Here is a 23,105-nt window from a genome sequence, read left to right as displayed (position 1 = left end):
GAGGAACAGGTTTTTGTTGTTTGCTTGACTGCTGTATTTGTATATTTTATATGATAAATATTGCACTAAATAAAAAAAATTACTATATGGAGTTAAAGTGACAAAAGGCTCTGGATGGCACAGGTTATAGTCGAGGTTGGTGTAAAGTATGTTTTTAAAGGACCAGTAGAAGGGATCTTTCATTTAAATACATGGAATCTTTCAGTATCCAATGTCTTCCACAAGCTCCTTCACCAGACTTTTATTGTCTCTCACCTGCCCTGAGCACCTGACTGTGTAAAATCTGTGTTTAAAAAGCAAAATATCTGTGCAACCTGTTTCCAGCATGAGGAAAAAAAAAACCAACCCAACCCTGTTGTTTGTAATGCCAGAAGTTGTTTCTTTATTTTCCAAGGCTTGAGCACAGGGCTGTGCTGCAACTGCAGTGACACTCTTGGGCATGGCAGGGTGGGGTGAAGCAGGTGCTTATTGATACCTTCAGGCTACAGGTAAAGGTGACTGTGTTTTCTTGAGCATTCACAGGCCTGCACAGGTGGATTTTGTTTAAATAATCAGCTTGAGAGTGGACACTATTTATCCTCTGGTTTTGCTGGCACACTTTTTAAACAACTGAAGATCTATGAAGTAAAGATGTGAAGAACTGCAAACTGGAGATCTGTAAAGAAATGGAAACTTGTAAAATTAAAGCTAAACTTTTAAAGTTAAAGCTGTAAAGTTAAGGAACAGTTCAGATCTTCTTGCTGCAACTTCCAGCCTCCTACTTTTCAATAAAAAAGGCATGTTCATAATTTCAAAAATCAAAGAATTTTGTCTCCGTCCTACCAAACTTAAATAAGTTTCTTCTGGAGGATTTTTGTTCTAAAGTTTTTGGATTTTTAAATCTGTGATTTTTTTGGGTAAAGTGACTTTAGGTTAAGGTTTGACGCAGTGTTGGAGGAACCTCTAGAGCAAGAAATTAAGTTAAACCAGGAATTTTGGGTAGTGTTTCTTCTGGGTTTTTATAACTCTTAAATACCAGCGAGAACCTGCTTTTTTGAACATGCAAACCACTTGTCAGGAGCAGTTTTTATTCAGCATTTCCCATAGCCCATGGTTCACCAGTAAATACTCAACCAGTGATAGCACAAAACTTTACCAGATGATGCCTAGATCGGTATTTCTCTTGTTCTTGTGTTTCTAATGACTCGTGCTGCACACCTCGCCTTGTTTCCCGTGCTTGTCCCACCTTCCCAATGCCCACTGTTGGTCCCTTCCTTTCCTGTGTCTCCACACTTTGCAGTCACACAGAGCAATGCTGTGAGTCCCAGATGTAGGAAAAGGACACCAGAGAGGTGTGAGAGCTCGAGCTGCCCTGGCCAACAGCCCCTGGAGCATCACCACTGTCCCTGACCCTGACACACTGGGTGCCTTTTGGTGGCGTGCCCAGCATTTGGGACATTAAACTGCAAAACCACCTTTTTTCTTTCATGGAGACAATCCAAATGTGAGGAGCTGCTGGAGGATCCTCCTTCCCCCTTTCCCTCACTGCACAGAGGTGGGAGTGCGCTCACAGCTGTCGGAAGGAGCTGGAGTGATCACCTGCACTGAGGGGAATGTGATGCAGCTTTGCAAAATTGCCTTTGGCGCCTGCTTGAGTGTTCCTGTAGAACCAGCAAATTCCATTTTTCTCATCAGTTGATGCGGCAGTTTTCAAAACAAGCTAGGCAGCATTTTTAAATACTTTCATTGCAGTTTCTTTAGGAACTGGGAAATGTCCAAAAATACAGCAGGCAGGGATGGATCGCTGTTCCAGAATAGGAATTGTGCTGTTTCCCATGTAGTGTTTATGCTTCTGTTAGCCAGATCTCGTCCATCCCTGTATCTACTGCTTAATTTTCTTTAGCAGCTTAAAATGAATTTAAGCAGCCTTTTAACACTTCACTTCTCCAGTCACGGTGTCTATCTTTTTGTTTAAAGCAGCAGTACACGGTGATGAACAGCACATGGAAGTTTTAATTATTTTGTGATTATATCCACTCAAGGATATCCAGGCACAGATTGCTAATAAAATACAGCTCAGTGATCCCATTTCTTTTTAATGGGATCACCTTGGGACAAGTATTTTCTAAGGAAAAAAGATGCATTTGATAAATTTGATACAAGAAAAAAAAAACAAGAGAGAAATTGTGGGGTTTTTTTTAGAGGCTGTTGTTTCTGCAGACATTATTCATCTAATAAAGTTGTGCCATCTAGAGAGAGATGTATTCAGATTTGCTGTCTGGATGTGCAGATACCAAATGAAGGCCCTCTGGGGAGCCCTGCATTCATATTTCTTAAACTGTGGCAATGTGTTACTAGCACGGTGTAAAAAAATTATCCTTTCAGGTTTTAGAAGCTCTGTTATCTGTAGAGAAATGTTATTGACTCCTGCATGTAGTGACAGGACAAGGGGGAATGGATTTTAACTAAAAGAGTGTAGGTTTAGGTCAGATATCAGGAAGAAGTTCTTCCCTGTGAGGCTGGTGAGACCCTGGCCCAGGTTGCCCAGAGAAGCTGTGCCTGCCCCATCCCTGGAAGTGTCCAAGGCCAGGGCCAGAATGAGGATTTGAGCAACCTGGTCTGGAAGGTGTCCCTGCCCATGGCAGGGGGGTGGAACGAGATGGTCTTGAAGGTGCTAATTGTTGCTGTTGTGGATGTTTCTGCTGTAACAGTGGTTCCTGTCATGCTGAAGGCGCTGACGTACGATGAGAAGAGGGGGGCGTGCAGCGTGGGCTCCAACGTCAGGGACGCGGCGTGTTACGTGTGCTGGGCCTTCGCTCGCGCCTACGAGCCCGCCGAGCTCATCCCCTTCATCAACCCCATCTCAAGGTGAGCTGTGCCAGTAGGAAACTGATCTACACTGACAGGTCGTTTTCCTAAATCTGTTACAACTTAACGTGTGTGCTAACAGGTATGCTGAAAAATAAAGAATTGCATATGAGTGGGATGGCGGTGACATAAAGATATCTAAGTGTTTCTGTATCAGGTGCAATGATTTCATTTCCCTCTGTTCATCTGTAATAGGAAAACCAAAGGAAAATCCATAGAAATTCACTGTAAGTGGGATAAGAGAAATCAGTGGAGGCTTTAGCAGGGTGTTATCTTTTGTCTGCTTGATCCACCTTCTCTGTGGGGAGCTCAGTGACACCAGCTCAGGGAGTTTAAGAAGATTTGGAACCTTAGTTCAGTAGAGGTAGAAATAACAAACTGAGGAGTTGTTTTATGGAGTCATAAAGAGCTGGAAGTACTAGGAGAAAACTTAAGGAAGAGGTTGTTTCTTACTTTTTTCAGGTGGGTCTTGTTCTTAACCATCCAAGATTTCTGGGACTTTGTCAGATGGGTGTTGTGCAAGGAATAAAATATATTTTTATTGACCAGCTTACAGCTTGCAAATTGAGCAGGTTAAGTCTGAAAGAATAAAATACACTTCAGCTCTACTTCCATACAAACTATAATTTTCCTTTTGAAGTGCTCCAATTCAAAGATTATTTTGAATAAAAAAATAAAGCCATTTCAGTTTCTGAAATGGGTCAGAACTTTATGTGGCGATACTGAATTCTTAGTAACACAGCACTTTTGAATAGTGGGGGTTTTATTATTCCTAAGAAGATGTTTGAGTTAAAATTAACAAATACATGAGAGAACTTTTCCTCTTTTGATACCTTGTGGTTTTATAGAGCAAAGCAGAGTCCAGGATCTCACTTAGCAGTGAATGGAAGTGCCTGGTGTAGATCTTTTTCAATCTGTGGTTTCTGTTTCAAAAGACTTTCAAAAGTAAAATCTTTAAGAGATTTCCAAATCTGTGGTACTGCAACGGTGGACCAGAAGTTGCTGCAACTTTTCACTTAATACTGTCAATATCATTGCAGATACAAACTGGTTTTACCTTTTTTCTTTCATCTTGTGTTTTCCTGCCTCCGTGGCTGTGGGATTCTCTCTCTATTGTTTGGTCTTTTTGTTGGCCACACGCTGGCTGACATTTCGAGGTGTCTTAATGGGTGACTTGCACTGCAAACACACAGGTGGCTTCTAACAGTTTCTTGGCACACTTTTAGTACAACCATTGATAGCAGCAACTCAGGCAACTTTATCTCCATCGGAAGGGTTTTGATCAGTGGTCACTTAGTATTTTCTTTTTCAAAAAAAATAAAAAGAAGTTTGGACTATACAGTGATCTGTGGTTCTGGATATCTGCCTTAATTTTTAGGGACTTCCTTGCTTCTTGATTGCTGACAGAACTATTTCAAGCTCATCCAAAAAGCCTAGTTTGCTAACACTGGGCTACCTACTGAGCTCAGCAGGTTCCCAAAGAATATATGACTGTTTCTTTCTTCTTTAGAAACAGTAGTTAAAGTTCTTTGACACAATCTGTAAATTAATCTATTTTTATTCCTTGACCACAGTGTCCTGGCTGGTCTCTGCTGTTTTTCACCCCTGTAGCTTCACTTTTCAGTGCTGGTCCTTCAATGCAGGATCATCCAACAGGTCTCTGTCCAGTGGTACTTGCTCCTGCCGTTTTTTGAGACCTTGATAAAACCTTCCTTTCTAAGAACCTGCTGTTCAACTTCTTTTTCTTCCATTTTTAACACAGTGAGCAGACAAATTCTGAGACATCTTAGCCTTGTTTCTCTCATGAAGCTGTTTCATGGTGTTTTGATGCTGTTTCATCTCCAATGGCATGGATAGTAAAGGAGAAGAGTCTGGTAACTCTAAGCTGTGCTAGAATGTGATGCCATCCACTGTTTCAGGATAACTTTTGGAAAGAGAATGTGGAGCTCCAGAATAGCCCTGCTTCACTTTGGCATGCTAGCAACAGTGACATTTGCCACAGTAAGGGCATATTCAATTCACTTCTAGCTGAGTTCATGGTAAATTATTTGTAGTATGAAACTCTTACCTGAGGGTACCTAAAGGTGTACTTGCACAGTGAAATAATGCCGTGAGTACAATCTTGTATTCCTGTTTTTAATCTAACCAGCACTAATGGTAGCACTGAAGGCATGCTGACACCTGTGACCAGACTGGTAACAAATGGCCCTGGCAGGCTGGTAGCAGCTCTGCAGAGTTACATTTATGTTCTCACTGCCAGAAAATCTTCAGTCTTGGTATGGCCAGACTCATCCTGAAGTCTGGTTCAAATCTGGTGATTTTTCTAGATTCGGTCAGCAGCTTGATGAAAATAAAACCTCTGCTTCCATCCTCTGAGTTGAAAAAGTTTAAAGGTTTCTTTTAAGGTCAGGCAAGCTTGTTGCTTGTGAAAAGCCCACTTGTGAGTGTTCAAGCCTTCTCTTGATCAGAATTCTGATCTGATCTGTTTGTCAGAACTTTTCTCCTGCTCGTGATGCTTTGAGCAATATATTTCATAAATCATTTACTCCTTTCACCCTGCCATACTGCAGTGTTGTTCTCCATAGGCTTGAGGCAGGCTTACCCTTGTGATTTTTCAGGGTTTGTGGTATTTTGTTTTACTGTCACAAAGCCATTGGTGGGACCTCTGGAACAGGTGCTTAGAACAGCAGGTTGTGTTTCTGAAGAAGTTCATGTCCTTTAGCTACCAGCCTCTTCTGGAAACAAATTCTTTTCAGGAAAGTGTCAAGTGACAATAATTGAGATCCCTCTGCCTGTGGTAGCAATACCAATGAGTGCTGTGGCTGTGCCACCTCTGACAACTTCAGTTGTTGGGAATAAATTGGTGGGATGTAGAGAAACACGGGGTGGAAGCTGAAAATTGCTAATGAACAGCTGTAAGGTGTTATGGTTTGTAATATCTTAGTTTTCCAACAAAGCTGCAAGCTATTTTAGCAAGTATTAATGCTATATAAGGCTTTACTTAAAAATCTTTGTAGTTATAGTGGCCATTCCTTTTCTAAATCAACTCTTGAAGGTAGAATTGCCACTCCAAAGAAAAATGGTGAAAACAAAAATTCAAATAAAGTATGACACACAGTTTCACCTATTGTGTCAGCAAGCCGATAATTACATATGGCTTTTTTTTAAATCTAGCCTTAGGTGTGTCACTGTTTTACTTAAGGAAGAGTCATACTTCTAGCCACAAGCAAATTGTTGCTACCCTTAAAAAATGCAGCACTCAGCATCTTGAAACAAAGTGCATAATATCCATTGTGAGCTGAATTACACAGCAAAAACATCTGCCTGGATAAGGATACACACTGTTACAGAAAAATTGTAAACACCTTCCAAAACGGTAGTGAGTGATTGCAGTCCTGAACTGCTGGCTTCACTTAGTGCTGGGAATTGCACAAGGTTTATCCTGCACTTAGTGTTTAGCTGCTGGAGGCACATGGGACCCACTTAGGTACCCAAATACATGAACTGGGTCCTGCCCTACATCCCCTTAACAGCAGTTAAGGTGTTAAAGCAGAGGGTGATTTGTGGGGGATTCTTTTTTCCTTTTCTTGTATCATTATGTAATTGAAAGATGTGTTTTTAGCACATAAGGAACATAAATATTTCACTTTGGACCAGTGAAAAATCACTTTAAACTGCATAAAGTCAGATTTTTTTTTTAGTAAAATTTCTGACAGTGTTTTGAAATAAATCCTTCTCTCCATCATTCACTGCCAGCTGATTCTTCCCTGTTTTCTTATGAATGTTCTGTTCAGTGATGAAATTGGCAGAATATTGAAGTTGCAAACAGATTGCTGTAGAACCTAGATCAGCCCTTCTCCTTCCTGACCTTGCCACTCTTCTAAAAAAACAAAAAGAAAGCAAAAATATGGAGAACACTTATTGGAAATACATGTCCAAGAGTATTTCTAATAGTACTTGCTTGTATTTTTCCATGTCAGTTTTTTTTCCCTTTCCATATTTCAACAAGATACACTTGCTCACATCTGCTTAATGGTTTGCTTAAGTCTAGTTAAACTGGTTTCTAAAACCTTGCCTCATCTATTCAAACTACAGGACCACAAAAAGAAAATTCTTGGCAGTGTAGATGAAACTTCACTTCTTTTGCAGGACAGCGTTGCTCTTTTTTGAGATGCACTCACTGAAGTTGCTGTTCAAGCATATCATTATAAAAGCACTACTTGACTGAGCTTCGTTTCTCTCCCAGTCTCTACATGCAGCCTCTCTTTTTAAGCTTACCTATGAGGAAAGTGAAACAGAATTTAATGACTTGGAAATGCAGGTAATTTGATTCCTGCCCCCTTAGGTGTGGAAGTTGCTGTCTGTGAAGTGGCAGGTGCACAGCAAGCAGCTGAACTGTTTTGTTTAAAACCTAAACAAAAAATAAAAAGGAAAACATACTTGCACTCTGTAATACAATTAGAGTGATTAAATGGTTGCTGGCTATCTGAACCGCATGGAGCTGTGCAGGGTGCAGGTTCCTTTGCCTGTTGTGGCTGGTGTAGGGTGTCAGGAGCTGGGATCTGTTGGGATCTGGGATCTGTTGGGAGCTGGGATCTGTTGGGAGCTGGGATCTGTCTCTGTGCAGCAGAGCACGGGCACACGCCGTGGGTGCAGCGCGCGAGGGCGGGCGGCCTTGGCTTCCCCGGGGTGCTGCCTGGCTTTGGGAGGGGGGAACAGGCAGGTGTGGCTCAGGATGGATGATGGAGCTTGCTCCAGGGCAGGATTGTCCTGCAGAACTGGGGAAATCTGAAGCATTGCTTTGAGCTATGTCTTGTACCATGATGAAATACGGAGAATGGCTTTCTGCTGTCATGTACCTGCAGAGGAGAGCAGGGTGCTGAAGGCACTTGGGTAAAGTGACCTCCTGCAGGGGCATCTCAGACCTCCTTTTTTCTTTCTTTTTTTTTGTTAATAGCAGGATTTGTCACTCCTGTTCTAAGTATTTTTCTTGTTGCTCTTTTCCACATGTGTATTTTTAGACTTTCATCGTTGTACTTCAAAGTTTTGGATTGGAATAACCCACTGAACAGTGTAGGAGGGTGGGTGGCCAGCAGGAAGTGTGAGAGCTCTGTGTGAGCTGGGTTAGAGGGACTGCAGAAGCAGGCAGTGTGGAAATGGGAATGTCACAGCATTTCTCCTTCTCCTTAGACCTTCTCCTAAATAAAAGGAGGAATTAAATCTGAGACAGTCATCTGCAGTGTGGCTGGAGCAGGCCCTTCTGCTTGCTCCTGCAGTGGTGTAACACAGCTCCATGGGATAAAGTTAATAGGGGAACTGCTCTGGTCTCAAAAGTGAAAAAAACCCCTGAGTCTAGATGTGTTTTCATCACCCAGCTTGCTGTGTAGCCCTCCCAGCTGGGCACTGGCACAACTGGAGAGGTGCAGAAGGGGCTGTTTGCAGCAGCAGTGCACGACAGACCTGAGTCTGACTCTGGTCTCACCTCCTTTTGTTAACTTGCTTGGATTGTTCAAACCCACTTTGCTTGTGGTGGTTATTGTGCCTTTCCCTTTCCTAATGTACAGCAGGGAGGAGAGTTTACCATTCTGTCCTGTTACCACTTAGACTTCACCCTTTTTTAGGGCACAGGAAGGAAATTTTGGGTTTGTACCAAATAGGTAAGAGGTTTGAGAGTTTATTTTTCTCATCCCACAGCTTCAGGGTGGCACACTGGAACTGATGGTAGCAGCTTCCCAGGGGTTAGCAGTAGGATCAGCTTCTTGCTGCTTGTGGCTAGTGGAGACTGGAAGTGCCTGCTCCAGGTGGTAAAGGGAATTCAGGTTTATTGCCTGGTACACCTGGTCCTTGTAAGTTGAGGGTAATTGGTGTTTGTGCTGTTTCTGTGTTCTGATGTCTCTCACCTGGCCTGCCTCTGCTCTCTGGTGATTTCCACCTTGTCAGGGAAGGGAATGAGATCCAGGTGGGCTGGGGAAGTGCCCACTGCCATACTGAATCCTTCTGACTTTCCCCTGAAGCTGGCTAGGTGAGTCCCTGGAGGAGCAAAGAAGGGAAAATGGAGAAAGGGAGAATTATTAGTTGACTGATAAAATTGCAACTTACTTTTAAAGTCTGTTTGTGTTTATTGTGCACTTAACTGCTGTCATGCATACAGGCTCCATATCCCTCAAGGAGCCAAGAAGGGTGATCCATAGGGACTGGAGGGTGCAACAAGGAGCCAGGAAAGGTGTTCTGTAGGGGCTGGAGGGTGCAAAGCCCATCCTCTGGCCTGCCTGGCAGCAGGCAGGTGTGGTGCACTTGACAAGTCAAGACACGATGCTTTGAGTAGCTTAAAAAAAAATCCCACTTGGTTTGACATAAACAGTTTCTTTATGTTAGGAAATCCTGGTGCAGTATCACATAAACTCCCACGACAAAGCAGACAGGTGAAGACACCTTAGATGTGTTTCACCCTCGGCACGCTGCCTTCTGCACTCAGCCTGGCTTTGTGGAGGATGTGCCTGCACTTCCAAGTGGGAATTAGCCTGAAAGGAGTATTTGTGCTGTTTGATAAGTTAGAATACCTCATTAAAAGGATTAACATAAAATAGTGGCTGCAGTATGATTTAGGAATATAACGGGGCAATGATAGAATTCTTGGGGTTTTTATTTTGCTTAACACAGTGTTTGGTTGCAGCACTGAGTGACTCAGGTGGTATCACAGACAATATGTTGCTTTGCTGGCTTTACTTACACAGCTTTGTCTTAAGGTAACAGAGGAATAAGAAAGAAATGGGGAAGTATAATGTGATTATAAGATGAGCTTTTGTTTGATGCAGTGAGGGCAGCACTCGATTCTGAGCTTCTTGGTGTGATGAGGGGTGTTTTTGTGGGTGGGGGTTTTCTTTCCCCTCTTTGGAAAAGACCAATATTGAAATACTGCATAACTGACAAATTACTGTTCTAGCTTACAGTCTGTACAATTAGAAATGCAGGCAGAAATTTGCTTCTTTCTGGTTTCAAGGATCATTTTCATCCCATTCCTTTAGTCTTGAAAGTTCTCTAATTAAAACAGTTATGGGAGCTGGTCATATCATTAAAACTATATACTTCTTAAGAGTCCTTTTGAAATAATTTCTAAGTCTCTCTGTGTGCCAGAGAATTAGCAAGCACAGTATGAAGAGTGTGTATCTGACCCAGCAGTTTTTCAGCAGTGAGCCATGTGTGCTGCTTCCTGATGGAACGCTTCCTGAATGTTTGCTCTTCCAGGCACTGTTGTTTCTGTGACCTCCTCTTTCCTCTTGTCTTTGTGGCACAGAAGGGTATTGCTCCTGCAAGTAGCAATAAGAAAGCATTAACTGTCTTTAGAACACTTTATTGGGGTTTGTTTTCATTTCATTCTGGCTTTCTGTCTCCTGTTTTCCCTAATGGAGATAAACTGAAATTACAGAGGCCAAGCTGACTGTGCATTTCAGGGAATTGGAACAACGCAGTATTCATCACTGTAGGGAACTGATAGCCACTACCCAGGGAAGTTTGATATTATCAGTGTAATTAATATCCTTATGCTGAAGCAAAGCTATCTTGAATTTACTGTTCAGCCAGTATTTATTTCCGGTTTTGCCTGGAGTCAATAAATCATGTAATGAAGAGTTTCAGGGTTTGAAAGGAATAATTTTCTGCTTAAATGATTCTCCTGAAGTGATGTTTATTTGTTGCTGAAGTTAATTGAATGCTGGAGGTGGATTTCTAAAGCTGCAGACTGCATGTCCTGGGATATATTCTCTCTCCTGTGTTGTGTAGCACATCTTTGAACAGCAGTTCTTTTGAGGCAGAAGAATTACCCTGTGCAGGTCACCAGACTTCATGCATGAAGAAATTGTTTCGTATAATTGTTCTTCTGTCTCGACAGGTCACCCTAAAAAAACTGCTTGGCAGTTTATCTTGCAGGTTACTTTCTATCAGGATTTGCATATTGTTTGATTTTTGTGCCTTACAGGATGTGACTGTTCTTGTGGAGATAACTGCAGGTTTCCATTGCTTAACTTTGTGTTGTGTTTAAGCCTTACACAAGACTTGCTGTGCTTTTGGCTATTGAGAAACTGTATTTCCAAGTTTTAATTTAAAATTGCACTGTCTGAGTCTCGCATTAGAGATGATTGTTATGCCCAGGTTTTAAACCCCTGCTCTGTTTAAAACAGAAAACCTTTCTGTGCAGTAAATGTATTTGTGTATTCCATAAATTCTTTTGACACAGTGGGGTGGCTGTTGTGCTGTGGGAAGTCCACAGAGAAACAAGGAAGTACAAGGTTACTTCAACTGAGATTTTAGTTCAGGCTTGTATTTCTAAATAATAAGCTGCTTAGAGGACGTGCTGCCTGTTCTGCTTAGAAGGCTAAATGTTGAAATGATGGCATTGCACATTTCTTTTCATATATTTGGTACTAATGCCCAGTGTTTTATTTCCTCAGTGCATTGGTTATTGCTGCAGTATTTGATCGTGATGTTAATTGCAGAAGAGCTGCTTCTGTAAGTTACCACATTCCAGCTTCCATGACTCTGTTACTTTTTGTTTGTTTTCATTTAATAATTTGTAGACTTAACTGCATTGAGCTACAGTAGAGAAGCAAAATATTAAGTTGGGAGCAAAAAAAGCGTTCTTTAAAATCCTTAGAAGTATCATGTGAATTTAAATGTTAACTTATATAATCCACAGATGCACATCTTGATTTATGGCCACAGTTAACAGACTGCTGTATTGCTGTCATGATGATCAAGATAAAGTATCTAAGGAAGAGTTATTTAGCATTTTGTAGTCACAAGATCACAGACAAAAGGGTCCTACATAATACACAGATATTGGCTCTTTTGCAAGGCTCCAAGCTGGTGAGTTTTGTGAGGTTACACTTTTCTGGTTGTGCATCAGCTGTTACCCTTTAATCGTGGCAAGCTGAAAATTTCTAGAATAAGCTCTCTCCTTCAAACATATTTTCAGTTGTTGTATAAAACTCTTTCCATAGGACTGGGAATTTTTAAAAGAAAGTGACAAATCCATTAGGCAGGTACTCTTGTGTAGTGAATAGAACTGACACCAAAGTATATTCTGTGGGAACTTTTTTTAGAAAATATTTCTGTTGTTGAGAGTTGAGAGCAGTATTCTTAAGAGAAGGGAAATGATGGAGAATTACAGATTTCTCTAGTTAGAGAATTTGAGAAGAAGAAAGAATGGACATCTTATCTATGAGAATTTAAGTCTGTGTGTTGTAGATACTGAACTTGCTTTCTTTAAAAAAAAAAGTGTGAATTGTATCTTTCAACAGATAAACCACATTTTCTTATGCAAATGTAAAAAACTCCACCCTATAACTGTATGAACTTGAACCAGGACCAAAGAGTGTCTGCCAAAGAACCAGATGTCTCTGTTCCTGACAATAAATGCCACTGTGAATGTGTTAAAAAAAAAACCAAAACAAAACAGCCTTTGCAATATGCACATTACCAAGTCAGTCTGATTTTTTGGACTGAAATTTTGAAAGCTGATGTTTATAACATCAGAAGGGTTTCTCAGGGATACCTGGATAGCATCCTTACTTTTTGTAGCCACACCTCTGCTGGTGAGTTGAAGCTGCTGAATGAAGCTGCAGTGTAATTGCTGGGGAAGTGAGTCAGTGCTTGAGCAATCCCACCACGGCTCCTGGGTCTGGAGGTGCTCAGACCAACGCAAGCCAAGGTGCTGCAGGTTGCTGAGTAGTGCCAGGACATATTCTTCTCATACTGTACAACTAATGAGTATCAGCCATGCTACTACCCCCAAACTTCAACTCCTACATTTTAGAAACTGTAGAATTTGTTCTTCTTGGCTAGTTTAAGTCCCTTTATTCAAATCAATTCCTAAGAGGAATTTGCTTTCCTGAGAGCTGCACAAAACATTAGGGAGCAGAGGTGGTGGACAGTGAATTATTTATGTGATCCCTAGGAACTGTCCTCAGAATCAGGGTTTATATATACATAGAGGAGAAATCTTTATAACACAATTGCCACTACAGGTGTGCTGGTTACCTTTGGTACCTTGATTTAATTGTCCTCTGTGATCATCAGTGTGTTTCTTAACTACACTTAAACATAAACTGATAGTTGTACCATGAACTGTGTGCTAAACCAGCGCTGTTGACTAAAGCTGTGAGCTTAGTGCAGCATGTGTATCTGTATTTCTGATGAGTACAAAACCCAGCACATTCTTCCTCCCTTTCCTCTTCTGCTGTAGCCCAGGCTCTTGAGCTGTCTGCAAGTCAGCTACCTCCAGTCTCACTAATTTTTTCACTAGTGCTTTCTAATTCTGAGCTGGTCAAAATTTGGAATAGCTGTTTGATGGATAGTTAGGAAATTACTAAAGCCTTTTCCCTTATTTTAGAAAGGCAAAGAAATATTTTGTGTTTACCAGCCATTACTACAATTTTGAAGAAAAATACCTGGGAGTGCTAAATATTTCCAATCATTACTACAGTTAAACACATATTTAAATAAACAACATGTTTTACTAGGTTTTCTATCTATTACAATATGCAGTATATTATAATGCAGAGCACCAATAAAATAAAATGGTGAATAGAGACATTTTGAACCCTGAGGTTAGAGAGAATAGAACAAGACTCTGCTTTTGAAGCTCCATGAGCATTCTGGGCTGGCTTGTGCAACTCTTTCATGAATAATCAGTATAAGGAATAATCAGATGAATAAGTGATGTTGAATTGGATTCCATTCAGCTCTGACATCTCAAAGAGAGGTGGTTTTTTTTTCTCTGGGTTGGATGATGGTGTTTAAACTATCTTGTTTTAAACAAAATATTTTTAGAGAACGTTGTCATATTTTTTCAGTTTTTGTGGGAAAGAAGAGCATTCAGGTTGCCAGACTAGTTGGTCACCTTGGTTCTGATCTCATGGAATCTTTAAATTAGTATCTTTGTATCCAGTTTTTCCATCTCCAGAAGGGGATTGTATAAAAAAATGAACAATTATTCTCACAAAACACTTGAAGTATTTGGTATCTTTTAGGAATTTCAGGGCTTTACAGATTTTGTATCATTTAGGCACTTGTCTGAGCAGCACATTTTTAAATGACATTGTAATGCAGTGATTGTATGAAATCCCTTGGATATGATCGAGAATGGCATCCTCACTGAAATGTGCCTGTGCTGAGTAAAAAAGGGTCTCAATAGCATAAAATATAGAATCATAGAATTATCTAAGTGGGAAAAGACCTTTAAGATCATCAAGTCCAACTGTTAACCCAGCACTGCCCAGTCTGCCACTAAACCCATTAAACTGTGATTCTGGATACACCCAAATTACCAGAAAATACGTTCTTCATCCCAAATATACCTTTTTTATGGAATGGGCTAGAAGATTATCACCGAATTGCCTTCTTTTCACTAAAGGGGAGCTCAGCTGCACAAATAGCTGGCTGCAGCTTAATGAGCTCTGATTGATCTCCAGAGGGTGCATAGCATAAAATAACAGCCTATGCCATCAGTAACGCATTGAGGGTCTCAGTAGCATCAAACAAGACCTCAAGCTGATGTGGAAGCAGAAAGAAACGAATGCTGCAGAGTGACAGGCACCGATGTCCTGGCTGGGAGCGAGGTGAGGAGGGGAAAAGGCCCGTGTCAGCAGCTGGGCTGCAGCAGCCAGCAGAGAGCAGCCCGAGGGCACCGCTGCAGCCCCAGCTCCTGCTCCCGAGCCCGCTGGATGTGCTGCCCGGGGCACCGCTGGCAGCGGGTGGGCTCCCAGCCTGTGCTCTGTGTCCTGTGCTGCCAGCAGGAGCTGGATCTGCCCAGGCAGGTCTGCAGGGGCTGCAGGCAGCAGCCTGAACAGGCAGCAGCACCTCGGGAACGCTCCGGGAGGCTCCGGCTCCATCCCGGCTGGCGTCAGCCCTTGCTCCACCTGTAGAGTATGATCCTTGGGGAGCCAGCTGAACCTGTTGTGTTCACAGGTGGATTACCACAGGGGTACTGTATGGAGGGAATACAGAAGCTCTGTCTGTCCAAATTCTTGTGGCTTTTCAGTAAACATTAGGAACTTCCCCCCTGTCCATTAAATATCAGTTAACAAGTGTCGTCCATCACTGCAAAGCTGTGTGTGCAGAGAGAGTGACAGTTCCTTGGAGGAGTGTCCAGATAACGATGATCTCCCCTCTCTGAAAAGAGTTAAAATTTACAGAAGCTTTTATTAGTACTTAGGATTGTATGTCCTTTAGAGGGATAGAAATAATGGGCTTTTTTGCAAGAGAGAAAAAATTCAAATAGGGAATTAAGTAGGTTTTCTTCTGTATGCCATACAGGTAGATTAACTTTATGGTTGTTTCCATTGCATTTTTGCAAGATCTTGAGTATATTTAGTGCAAAATACAAGAGATATACATGAATATTGTCTTCAAATTTTCAAAGTCCAGTGTTTCAGCATGCTTTCAGACACATGCCCTGCAGATAAGTATTGCAGTCTCGGTGTTTTTTTGCCCGAAGTTTTCATTGACAAAGAATTAAACTTTGCCCACTCTTAGTAAACGATGTTGAAGTCAGACAAGAGTGAGTTGCCTCAGTTGCTGTTGTCTACATCATGCTGTTTTTTCCATCCCAGGGCCGAGCCTTGTGTCACTACTCCCAAGCACTTGTGTGGGTGTGACGAGTTTAATAAAGCTGCATTCTTAAACTGCTGCCGTGCAACGTACGGCTTCAGGAGCAGCAGAACGTGGAGATGCAGAAACAGAAAAGCCCTGCGGGCTTGTTCTACTGACAAAGTTTACTTTATTTAAAACAGAAAAGCCATGGGTCATTTATATTGTTGTGTGTTTTGAATTCATCATCTGGTGTTTATCAAAAAGCAAACCTGACTCGTTTTGGTGTGTTTGTTCTCTGTTCCTCAGGCTGCCTTCCAGGAGAATGTTGGGAGACAGGTATGGTGACTTCCCTGCATCTTCATTCATTTGTGCCTTGGAGGTTACTGTAAGCATGGAGTGCCTAAAATCAAAATTAAACACTGCGGCTTTGGAAAAATTGAGTAAAAGAATGTCACAAAATAATTGTTTTCATTTTTCAATTCATATGAGCAGCAAGTTCTTGTGGAATATTTTTCTGAGGTGTGAGCTTTATTTTAGTATTCCAGTTTGGGAAGAAAATGAGCTTACTGGTAATTGTCAGTCCTTCTGAAAAACAAAACCAGCATTTGGGCTGATCATTGTATACCCTGGAAATTACAGTGCTTTTAAAGCAGGAAAAGGGCAGTTTTTTGTTTGTTTGTTTGTTTTTTTTCATTGACTATCTAGTTTTCAATAGAAGCAGAACAACTGAAGTGGGCTGTGCAATCATTGCTGCAGTTGGTACCACAGTAAATAAGGCTTAGGAGTCTTCAACTCAATTTTTGGGCTCGTCTGTTGTATCATCTAGATATCTTGAGAAATCTGCTACTTTTGGAGGTACCCAAGTCCTTTGGTAAAAAGTATTGTGGTAGGTTCCTGTGTAACTTAGCAACATTTAAGTAGTTAAAATCCTCAAGACAGCTTTGATTTGCAAGCTTGGAGGAGAAGCAAATAGGGCAAAGCCTTGGATTTAGTGATTTCTCACCAGGAATTAATAAAGCTGAGTGTATAACTAAGAGAGAGGAAGTGTGGGGGGGAATGGTTCAGTTAGCATATTCTGTGACAGAGCAGGGCATGTGAGCATGGTTAAAGCACTGTTGTTATCAATAAGCTGCTCTTTAAGGGATCTTTGTTAAAATGCTGTCACCTGGCAGCATTCCTGAAAATCTCTGTGTTCTGAACCAGAATATTATTCCTTTAGAACTCCAGCTGTTAAGCAATCCGTTCATATTCAGTGTGTATTTCTAGATAGAAGTAGGTTAACAGCAGAGAAAGGGTGCAAGAACACTTAGGAGAAAGAGGTTAGGGATTTTTGGTGACCTGACCCAGCTGGGTCTGTGATAAACAGAAGCCAGGGTGACTCTTCCCTGGGTCTGCAGTTCCTGCCCTGGAGAGGTTGGGCATCACACAGCAGCTCAGTCTGATTCCACTGTGTGAGGTGCTGAATGAAGCAAATAACACCTTACCCTGACTTAGCTCCAGGTGAGAGAGGGCTCCTGGATGTTGCAGGTTTAGAAGTGCTTCCATGTAGCAAAAATTCTGTGTTTTTTAAATTTCTTAGTCAGAGGAGTACAGCCCATGTTAGTTTACAGCCAGAAAGGTTCCTTACAGACTCTGCTTTGACCCACAAATGTGTGAGTTGAACACATGATGATTTCAGCCTCTGTGTTGGCACACCAGCAGTGAAACAGTGAGTTTCCATGGCATGGAGGAACTGTCAGGCTCCAGTTGATTCCTGCAGAAGGTCAGAAGTTTTACTTGCTGAACCATTCCTTGGTGCCTAGGAAAATGGTTACTTAATGAGTGGATCCACCTTCTGGAGTTCTCTCCCTGGATGCAGTGTGTTGAAAGAGACACCCTTTCTCTGAATTGGAAGGAGCTAAAACATATTCTCCACCCGAGGTAATAATGCTGTTACTAAATAGGTGGAGAAAAAGGTTGCCCTCACTTGTTTCCTGGTTCCTGCCCTGCTTCAGCTTTCCAATTCCACATGTCCTGAATCCTGAGCTTGTTTTTGGCCACAGAAGAAGCCATCGTAAGAATGCCCCTTACACTGTGTGTAAATGGAAGCCCTGAAAGATCTGAAGAATTTTTCTGAGCATAAGTCATGAGAAATGCACTTACTTCTAATAACACCAACTTTTATATTGGAGAAGTTTGAGGTGTTCTGAGAGAATAGAAGCTGTTGGCTGTTCCTGTGAAGCCTGACTCTCCCACTGGCCATGACCTCTGTGTTCCTGAACTCAGGAGTTCTGCTGTCTCACTGACAGGCTTGGTGGCACCGTGACTTTGTGAGATGGCATCGAACTGGCACACTCACAGCTGGGGAACAAATAGCAAGGTCCAGCTGGCAGCTAGAATTCAAATTGTTTGGCTGAGATTTTCTTGATGTAGTGTGCATCTTTATAATCTTCCATTGTATGTCTTGCTCTTTGGCTTTAAATCACGCTGAGGTGTTTCTCATGTACCTCTTTGCCCCTAATCAGAGTTTGTGAGGCTTTTGGACAGAGCATTCATTTTACCTTCAAGTTATCAGGGCTTGCAGGCCATCCCTTGGATAAGCCATAAGTACTCTGTCTCTCCTTGGTCCTGTCAGATTTCAGGTTTTGTTTTCTTGGAGCACTGGAATTCTGCTTCCCAGAGCAAGACCTCGGCAGCAGCTGGCAGCTCCCACTGCTTCCAGGATAAGCTGCTTTAGTGATTCAGGCTCAGATGGAGAGATACTCCCCACGAGTTTTGCATGGCTGGATCCTAATGTGGAAGGGATGAGCGAGCTGTAAACAAACCTGCATCACATCCCAAACCTGTACTTCTAGGGAGTCTCATTGTTTTAATACCCTCTGAGTGTCCCTTTTGGAAGTGAGTGGAGTGTCTGTCAGCTGGCTCTTTTCCATTTGTTCTTCATTGTGCCTCATGGATGCTGTGCTGCCTCTGCTGTTCCAAAGCAGCCTTGCCCTGTGATGCTCTGTTAAACCAGGCAGAGCCAATAAAATTCTCAATATCTGAATTGGATTGCTTACATATAGAAATGCAGATTTCTAAGTGGAAATCTCATATTTAGAAAGATGATTTATCTTCTAGAAACAGACTGGTTTGAGCAGTGATGGCAGAAGTGGGATCCTTCAGTACAATTCAGAGTTTCAGGCTTTGCTGGGAACCAGTGTTCATTTTAAAAACAAACAAACCCCGTTTTTTAGTTCATTAATGAGTCATAAAATACAAGTGTAAGTAAAAACTCCCATGTGTTCTACACGTGATGCATCTCTTGGTGCCTAAATCTCTCATTTTGTATTTCATTAAATTCACCTTGTGCCTTCACATGAACTGGAAACATGTTTATGTTTACCTAAATCCTTCTAGAGGAATAATTTTGTGGGTACATACATAGTCATGCATTCACCAAATATGTATTTTGGTATGACTGGGAGGTGGGAAGGGAGCAATTGCATAGGTTACTGCCTGCTGCCATTTTCTTGGGCTGTTTATCATTGACTCACAAGCAAAGTGAGGTATTTTGCTGTTTATATATTCAATATCCTTTATGTCTCTACTACAAGTGATTTTACTATAAATTAAATTGTATTTTTTCAGTGCATGGGAGAGTAGCAGGAGATGTGTTTTCAATCATGTTGCCTATTTGGAATGTATTTTACATTTTAAAATAATAATATTTTGTTTGTAGGGCACTTTCCCCCATGGCATCGACATTCTCACTGCAGCTGATTATTTTGCTGTTGGTAACAGAGTTAACTGTTACTTGACTATAAGGTAAGTTTCCAATCATTGGTTTTCCTAAACGTGAGGGACTTCTTGTACATAATGAAATACTTGTCTGATTGCCTCACCTTACTGAATATTGCTTAATACTGATGGTTTTAAGTAAATCAAAACTGTGTTTTTATTTTTGCACCAAACTGATTATTGTGTATGAGGCAGAGTGAAAAAGTGGCCATGATTTCCATGACTATGAGGAGGAAGCAGCCAAGAGGCCGTGTTTGCAGGTGGCACAAAACTGTCTAAGCTGGACAAGATGAAGAGAGCTGTAGTCAAAGGAGAGGCTGTTATGATGGCAGATAGACTCTGACGTGGGTGAAAAGGTCAAGTCATACCCATTTTAAAAAACCAGTTTGCCCAAGTTGTTGAATTTGTGGTCTGTGCATAGACCTTCAACTGGAGTGTTTGTGTGGAAAACAGCTGGAAAGCTGGCCACAGTGTGCAGCAATGTTTGAAAAACCAAACTGATCTCTGCAAAGAGCAAATGGGAAATACCCAGACTGGAGTGGTGTGGTTATAAACAAGGGGCTTGTCCTGGAATAGAGTGTCAGCTCTGGACACACAGGTGCTGAAGTCAGGGGAGTTTGGAGCCAAACTGGGGGCAGTGGGTGGCCAGAAGGAACAGAATATTGCACTTCCTTGAGAGGAAATGACGAAGAGCAAGGGCTGGTTCTGGCTTGAGTTGTCTCAGACGGAGTCTGGCCTCGAGTCCAGCCTCTGTCCAGAGCCAAGGCAGGGAGATCAGCACAGCAGCACCCACAGAGGGTGATTCAGCCCTGTTTGAGACAGGGCAGGAAATCGCCCCATGGGGCGGCTCAGGAGCCCAGCAGGTCAGAGAGGCTGGAGCAGATGGTGTCCTTGGGGAGCAGAAACAGCAGACAGGTACATGATGGTTCATGCTCCACTGCCAACTTTGTGACTTCCACTGGGATTTTTCAAGATAATTTGTACTGGAATCCTCTGTCTTTGCCTCGACTATTTTTTAAATTAATCTGTCCACCTCCTCATTGTCCCTTTTGTGCAGAATCATTTCAGTCTGTTCATACCTTCACCTATAACCGACTTCAGTCCTTCTGGGGTCCCCACCCTCCTCCCACTGCCTTCCCCAGAGCTCCCACCTACGGGAGATGGGGAAATGCAGGAGCCTGGTGTTTCCATGCTGCTCGAGATCCATGTGTATGGCACCCATGTGATTATGGAACCCTAGTTTTTTGTACTAAGAAAATTGAAAGCAGTCAACAGTGACAAAGCACTTTTTATTTTCTCTCTTGTATAATTCTGGCTTGGACACTGATTATGTTCTTCTGACCAACAAGTTGAACCAACTGTCAAATCCCCCTCAGGGCTCAGTAGAGGGTGCTTCTGTGCCCAGTCTTGGCTCAAGTGACCAAGGTCTGGGCTGTGGATTTAAGGATTCCTGCTCTGATGAATTCCATAGGTATCAGGATGGGAACATGTGGCAGTATTTGGGTTTTCTCTTTGTTTGCTTCTGATTGCACACAGGTGTTTTAATGGAGCACTCTTGCAGCTGCAAAGTTAATCACTCATGTGAAAAGGTGAAATTAAGGTAATCCATGTGTCCCTTTGTGCCCTTTTGACACAAACATGTCCTGCTGACTGTTGGGCTTCCCCAGGTGATTTAACACTCATCAGATGTACTGAAAAAACATTTCACTTCACTTGTGTTGACCTTGGCTTTCGATAGTTGATGCTTCTGAAGATTGGAAGGCAAACGTGGCTGTGAGTTAGGTAACTGCAGGCTCCTTAGGTAATTAGTGCTGGTGTTCCCTTCCATCTCACACCTGAACCTTGCAGCTTTCACAGCTCTTGTCACAGTTAACTTTTTGTGTGTTTGATTTTTATAAAGGACAAATTGAAAACCCATTTTCCATTTTGGACCATTGTATTTATGAAGATGTAGCACATTTCTGTTACTTAGTTTTCCTCTGTCTCCTAGTTGGTATCAGTGATGAGTTTCTCCAATCTGAAATAATTATTCAAGTTAATATAGACATCTAGATTTTCTGGAATGTAACAGTGGGATTGAATGTCAAGCTTGTTGTAGGTATAGCAGCTTTTAGAAACAATCTGAAAGTTTTACAGAAGTGATTTTAAGTTTTTTTCAAAAATTCAAAGTATTTCCCATTCTATCATTCAGCTGCATCTCATTTAGGAGAAGGCACATTTAATTAATTTTTTGGTTGGTTTAAAACCAGAGAATTTAAATCTTTGGAGCAGGTTGTGCTAAAATGCACTCAGATATTGATTCTGTGCTCTCTCTGGACTATATTTCCAATCTATATCTGCTTTTCTTTTCTTTTTCAGTGTGTACATTGCTGGCTTTCCTGAGTATACACAGCCAATGATTGATCATTTAGTTAACATGAAGATTAACCACTGGGATAGGTGAGTTCATAAAATCTAATTATTAATATCCAAGAATTGACTGTTCTGCATATTGTGCTTTTGTAGATTATTTTTGTAAATTTTACTCACACCTGGGTTTGCAGTAGCATTTGACTGAAGGAGGCTGGGCAAGCAGTAGGTGATACCATCTGTACCTCCCAAGCAGATTGTCACTTAAAGGGATTAATGAATTTTGTCTTTTGGCCATGACCTCAATCTGTTAATAGATTAATAAAACCCATTTATATGGCATATAGTGTGTGTGAGGGGTAAACACTGTCACCATACAATTATCCTAATTAAAGTAGATTTCACACATAGAGATGGTGCTTACTCACATTCAGTGTTCGTGAAGATTGAAATGTGTACGTATCACACAAGGGAGATTCTATCAGTGCTGATCATAGTTTGAATCATGAGAAATAATCACAGTTTACTGCACTGTCCCTGCCAGTGCACAGAACAAGCCCTCAGGTTCCACCAGCCCCACTGGTGTTTTTCCTTGTCTCTTTGAGCTCTTTTCACTTCACTGGAAGCTGGCTGCAGGCTGGCTGCATGGATGCTCTTTGGTTTCGTTGGCTTTTTCACAGGGGGGAGCATAGGACGGACAGAGAATACTGTAATTTGGAATGTTGCCGGGGCTTTGCTTGGGGGTAGGAGTCCCTTCCTCACGTTACTGTTTTAGCACATTGATTCTCCTGAATTGCTAACCCTCAGAAATGCTTTCTTACATCTGCAGTGTTATTCGAGAACTTTCAACCAAAGCTCTGCATAACATCACTCCCCGGGCCCCTGCGTACATGGCAAATGTGGGTAGGTACCAGCTGAGCTCTGCTCAGCCAGGCCAAGCTTAGGCAGAACAAACCTACAAAGATCTAAACATGCACCGTGAGTTACTGAAAAGTAAGATTTCCTCTGCCACTTGGTACAGTGTAGCGACCCTGATGGCTTTATCCGTTTGCGTGTTTTATGCAACCATTATAAATTATTGTCAGGGTGGTTTTTATCTGGGGTGTGGGCTTCAGTTACCTGGCTGCACTGGACTCTGTTGGTTCTGAGGTGAATAAATGGGTGCAGTTGTGTGGGAACAACTCCAGCAGCTACCCCTCAAATTCCCAGCTCTTGCCGAGAAGGCTTTGATGTTGTAAAGGGTGGGGGATTTGTTTTGTCTTGTCCAGTCTGACATCTGCAGGAGGATTCCTTTCTGACTGTGTGTGTAATCAGATGTTTCCTAGCATGAGCCCAGGGTCCTTTGCTCAGTCCATTGCACATCCTGAGGCTGTACTGGCAGATTTTTAATGTGGCTGAAGGCAGTGCCTGGCCCCCCGAGAATCTGCAGTGGCAGACCTTGCCTGGGCTCCTGTTGTGGTCTAGGAAGGTGACACTTAACATGGAAATAAAATTCCATGGCAGTATTTCCTGACTGCTCAGCCAGCTCAATGCCCAATAGCAATGTTATTTTATTTACTCCA

The 23,105-nt window shown here is 42.0% G+C and overlaps 1 protein-coding gene across 1 annotated transcript in view; it reads left to right on the top strand.

The window, feature by feature from the left end:
• Positions 1–23,105, top strand: part of TBCD (tubulin folding cofactor D) — a 114,620-nt gene that overhangs the window by 45,511 nt on the left and 46,004 nt on the right. Inside the window, exons 15-20 of the mRNA XM_039561998.1 lie at positions 2,691–2,847; positions 11,295–11,352; positions 15,742–15,771; positions 19,136–19,221; positions 21,553–21,633; positions 22,373–22,446. Coding sequence (XP_039417932.1) covers positions 2,691–2,847; positions 11,295–11,352; positions 15,742–15,771; positions 19,136–19,221; positions 21,553–21,633; positions 22,373–22,446 — 486 coding nt within the window. The remainder of the gene's footprint in view (positions 1–2,690; positions 2,848–11,294; positions 11,353–15,741; positions 15,772–19,135; positions 19,222–21,552; positions 21,634–22,372; positions 22,447–23,105) is intronic.

Source organism: Corvus cornix, chromosome 18 (assembly GCF_000738735.6).
Source record: "Corvus cornix cornix isolate S_Up_H32 chromosome 18, ASM73873v5, whole genome shotgun sequence".
Classification (NCBI taxonomy): Eukaryota; Metazoa; Chordata; class Aves; order Passeriformes; family Corvidae; genus Corvus; species Corvus cornix.
The sequence above is the reverse complement of the archived record's forward strand: the minus strand, read 5'-3'. Positions and strand labels throughout refer to the sequence as shown.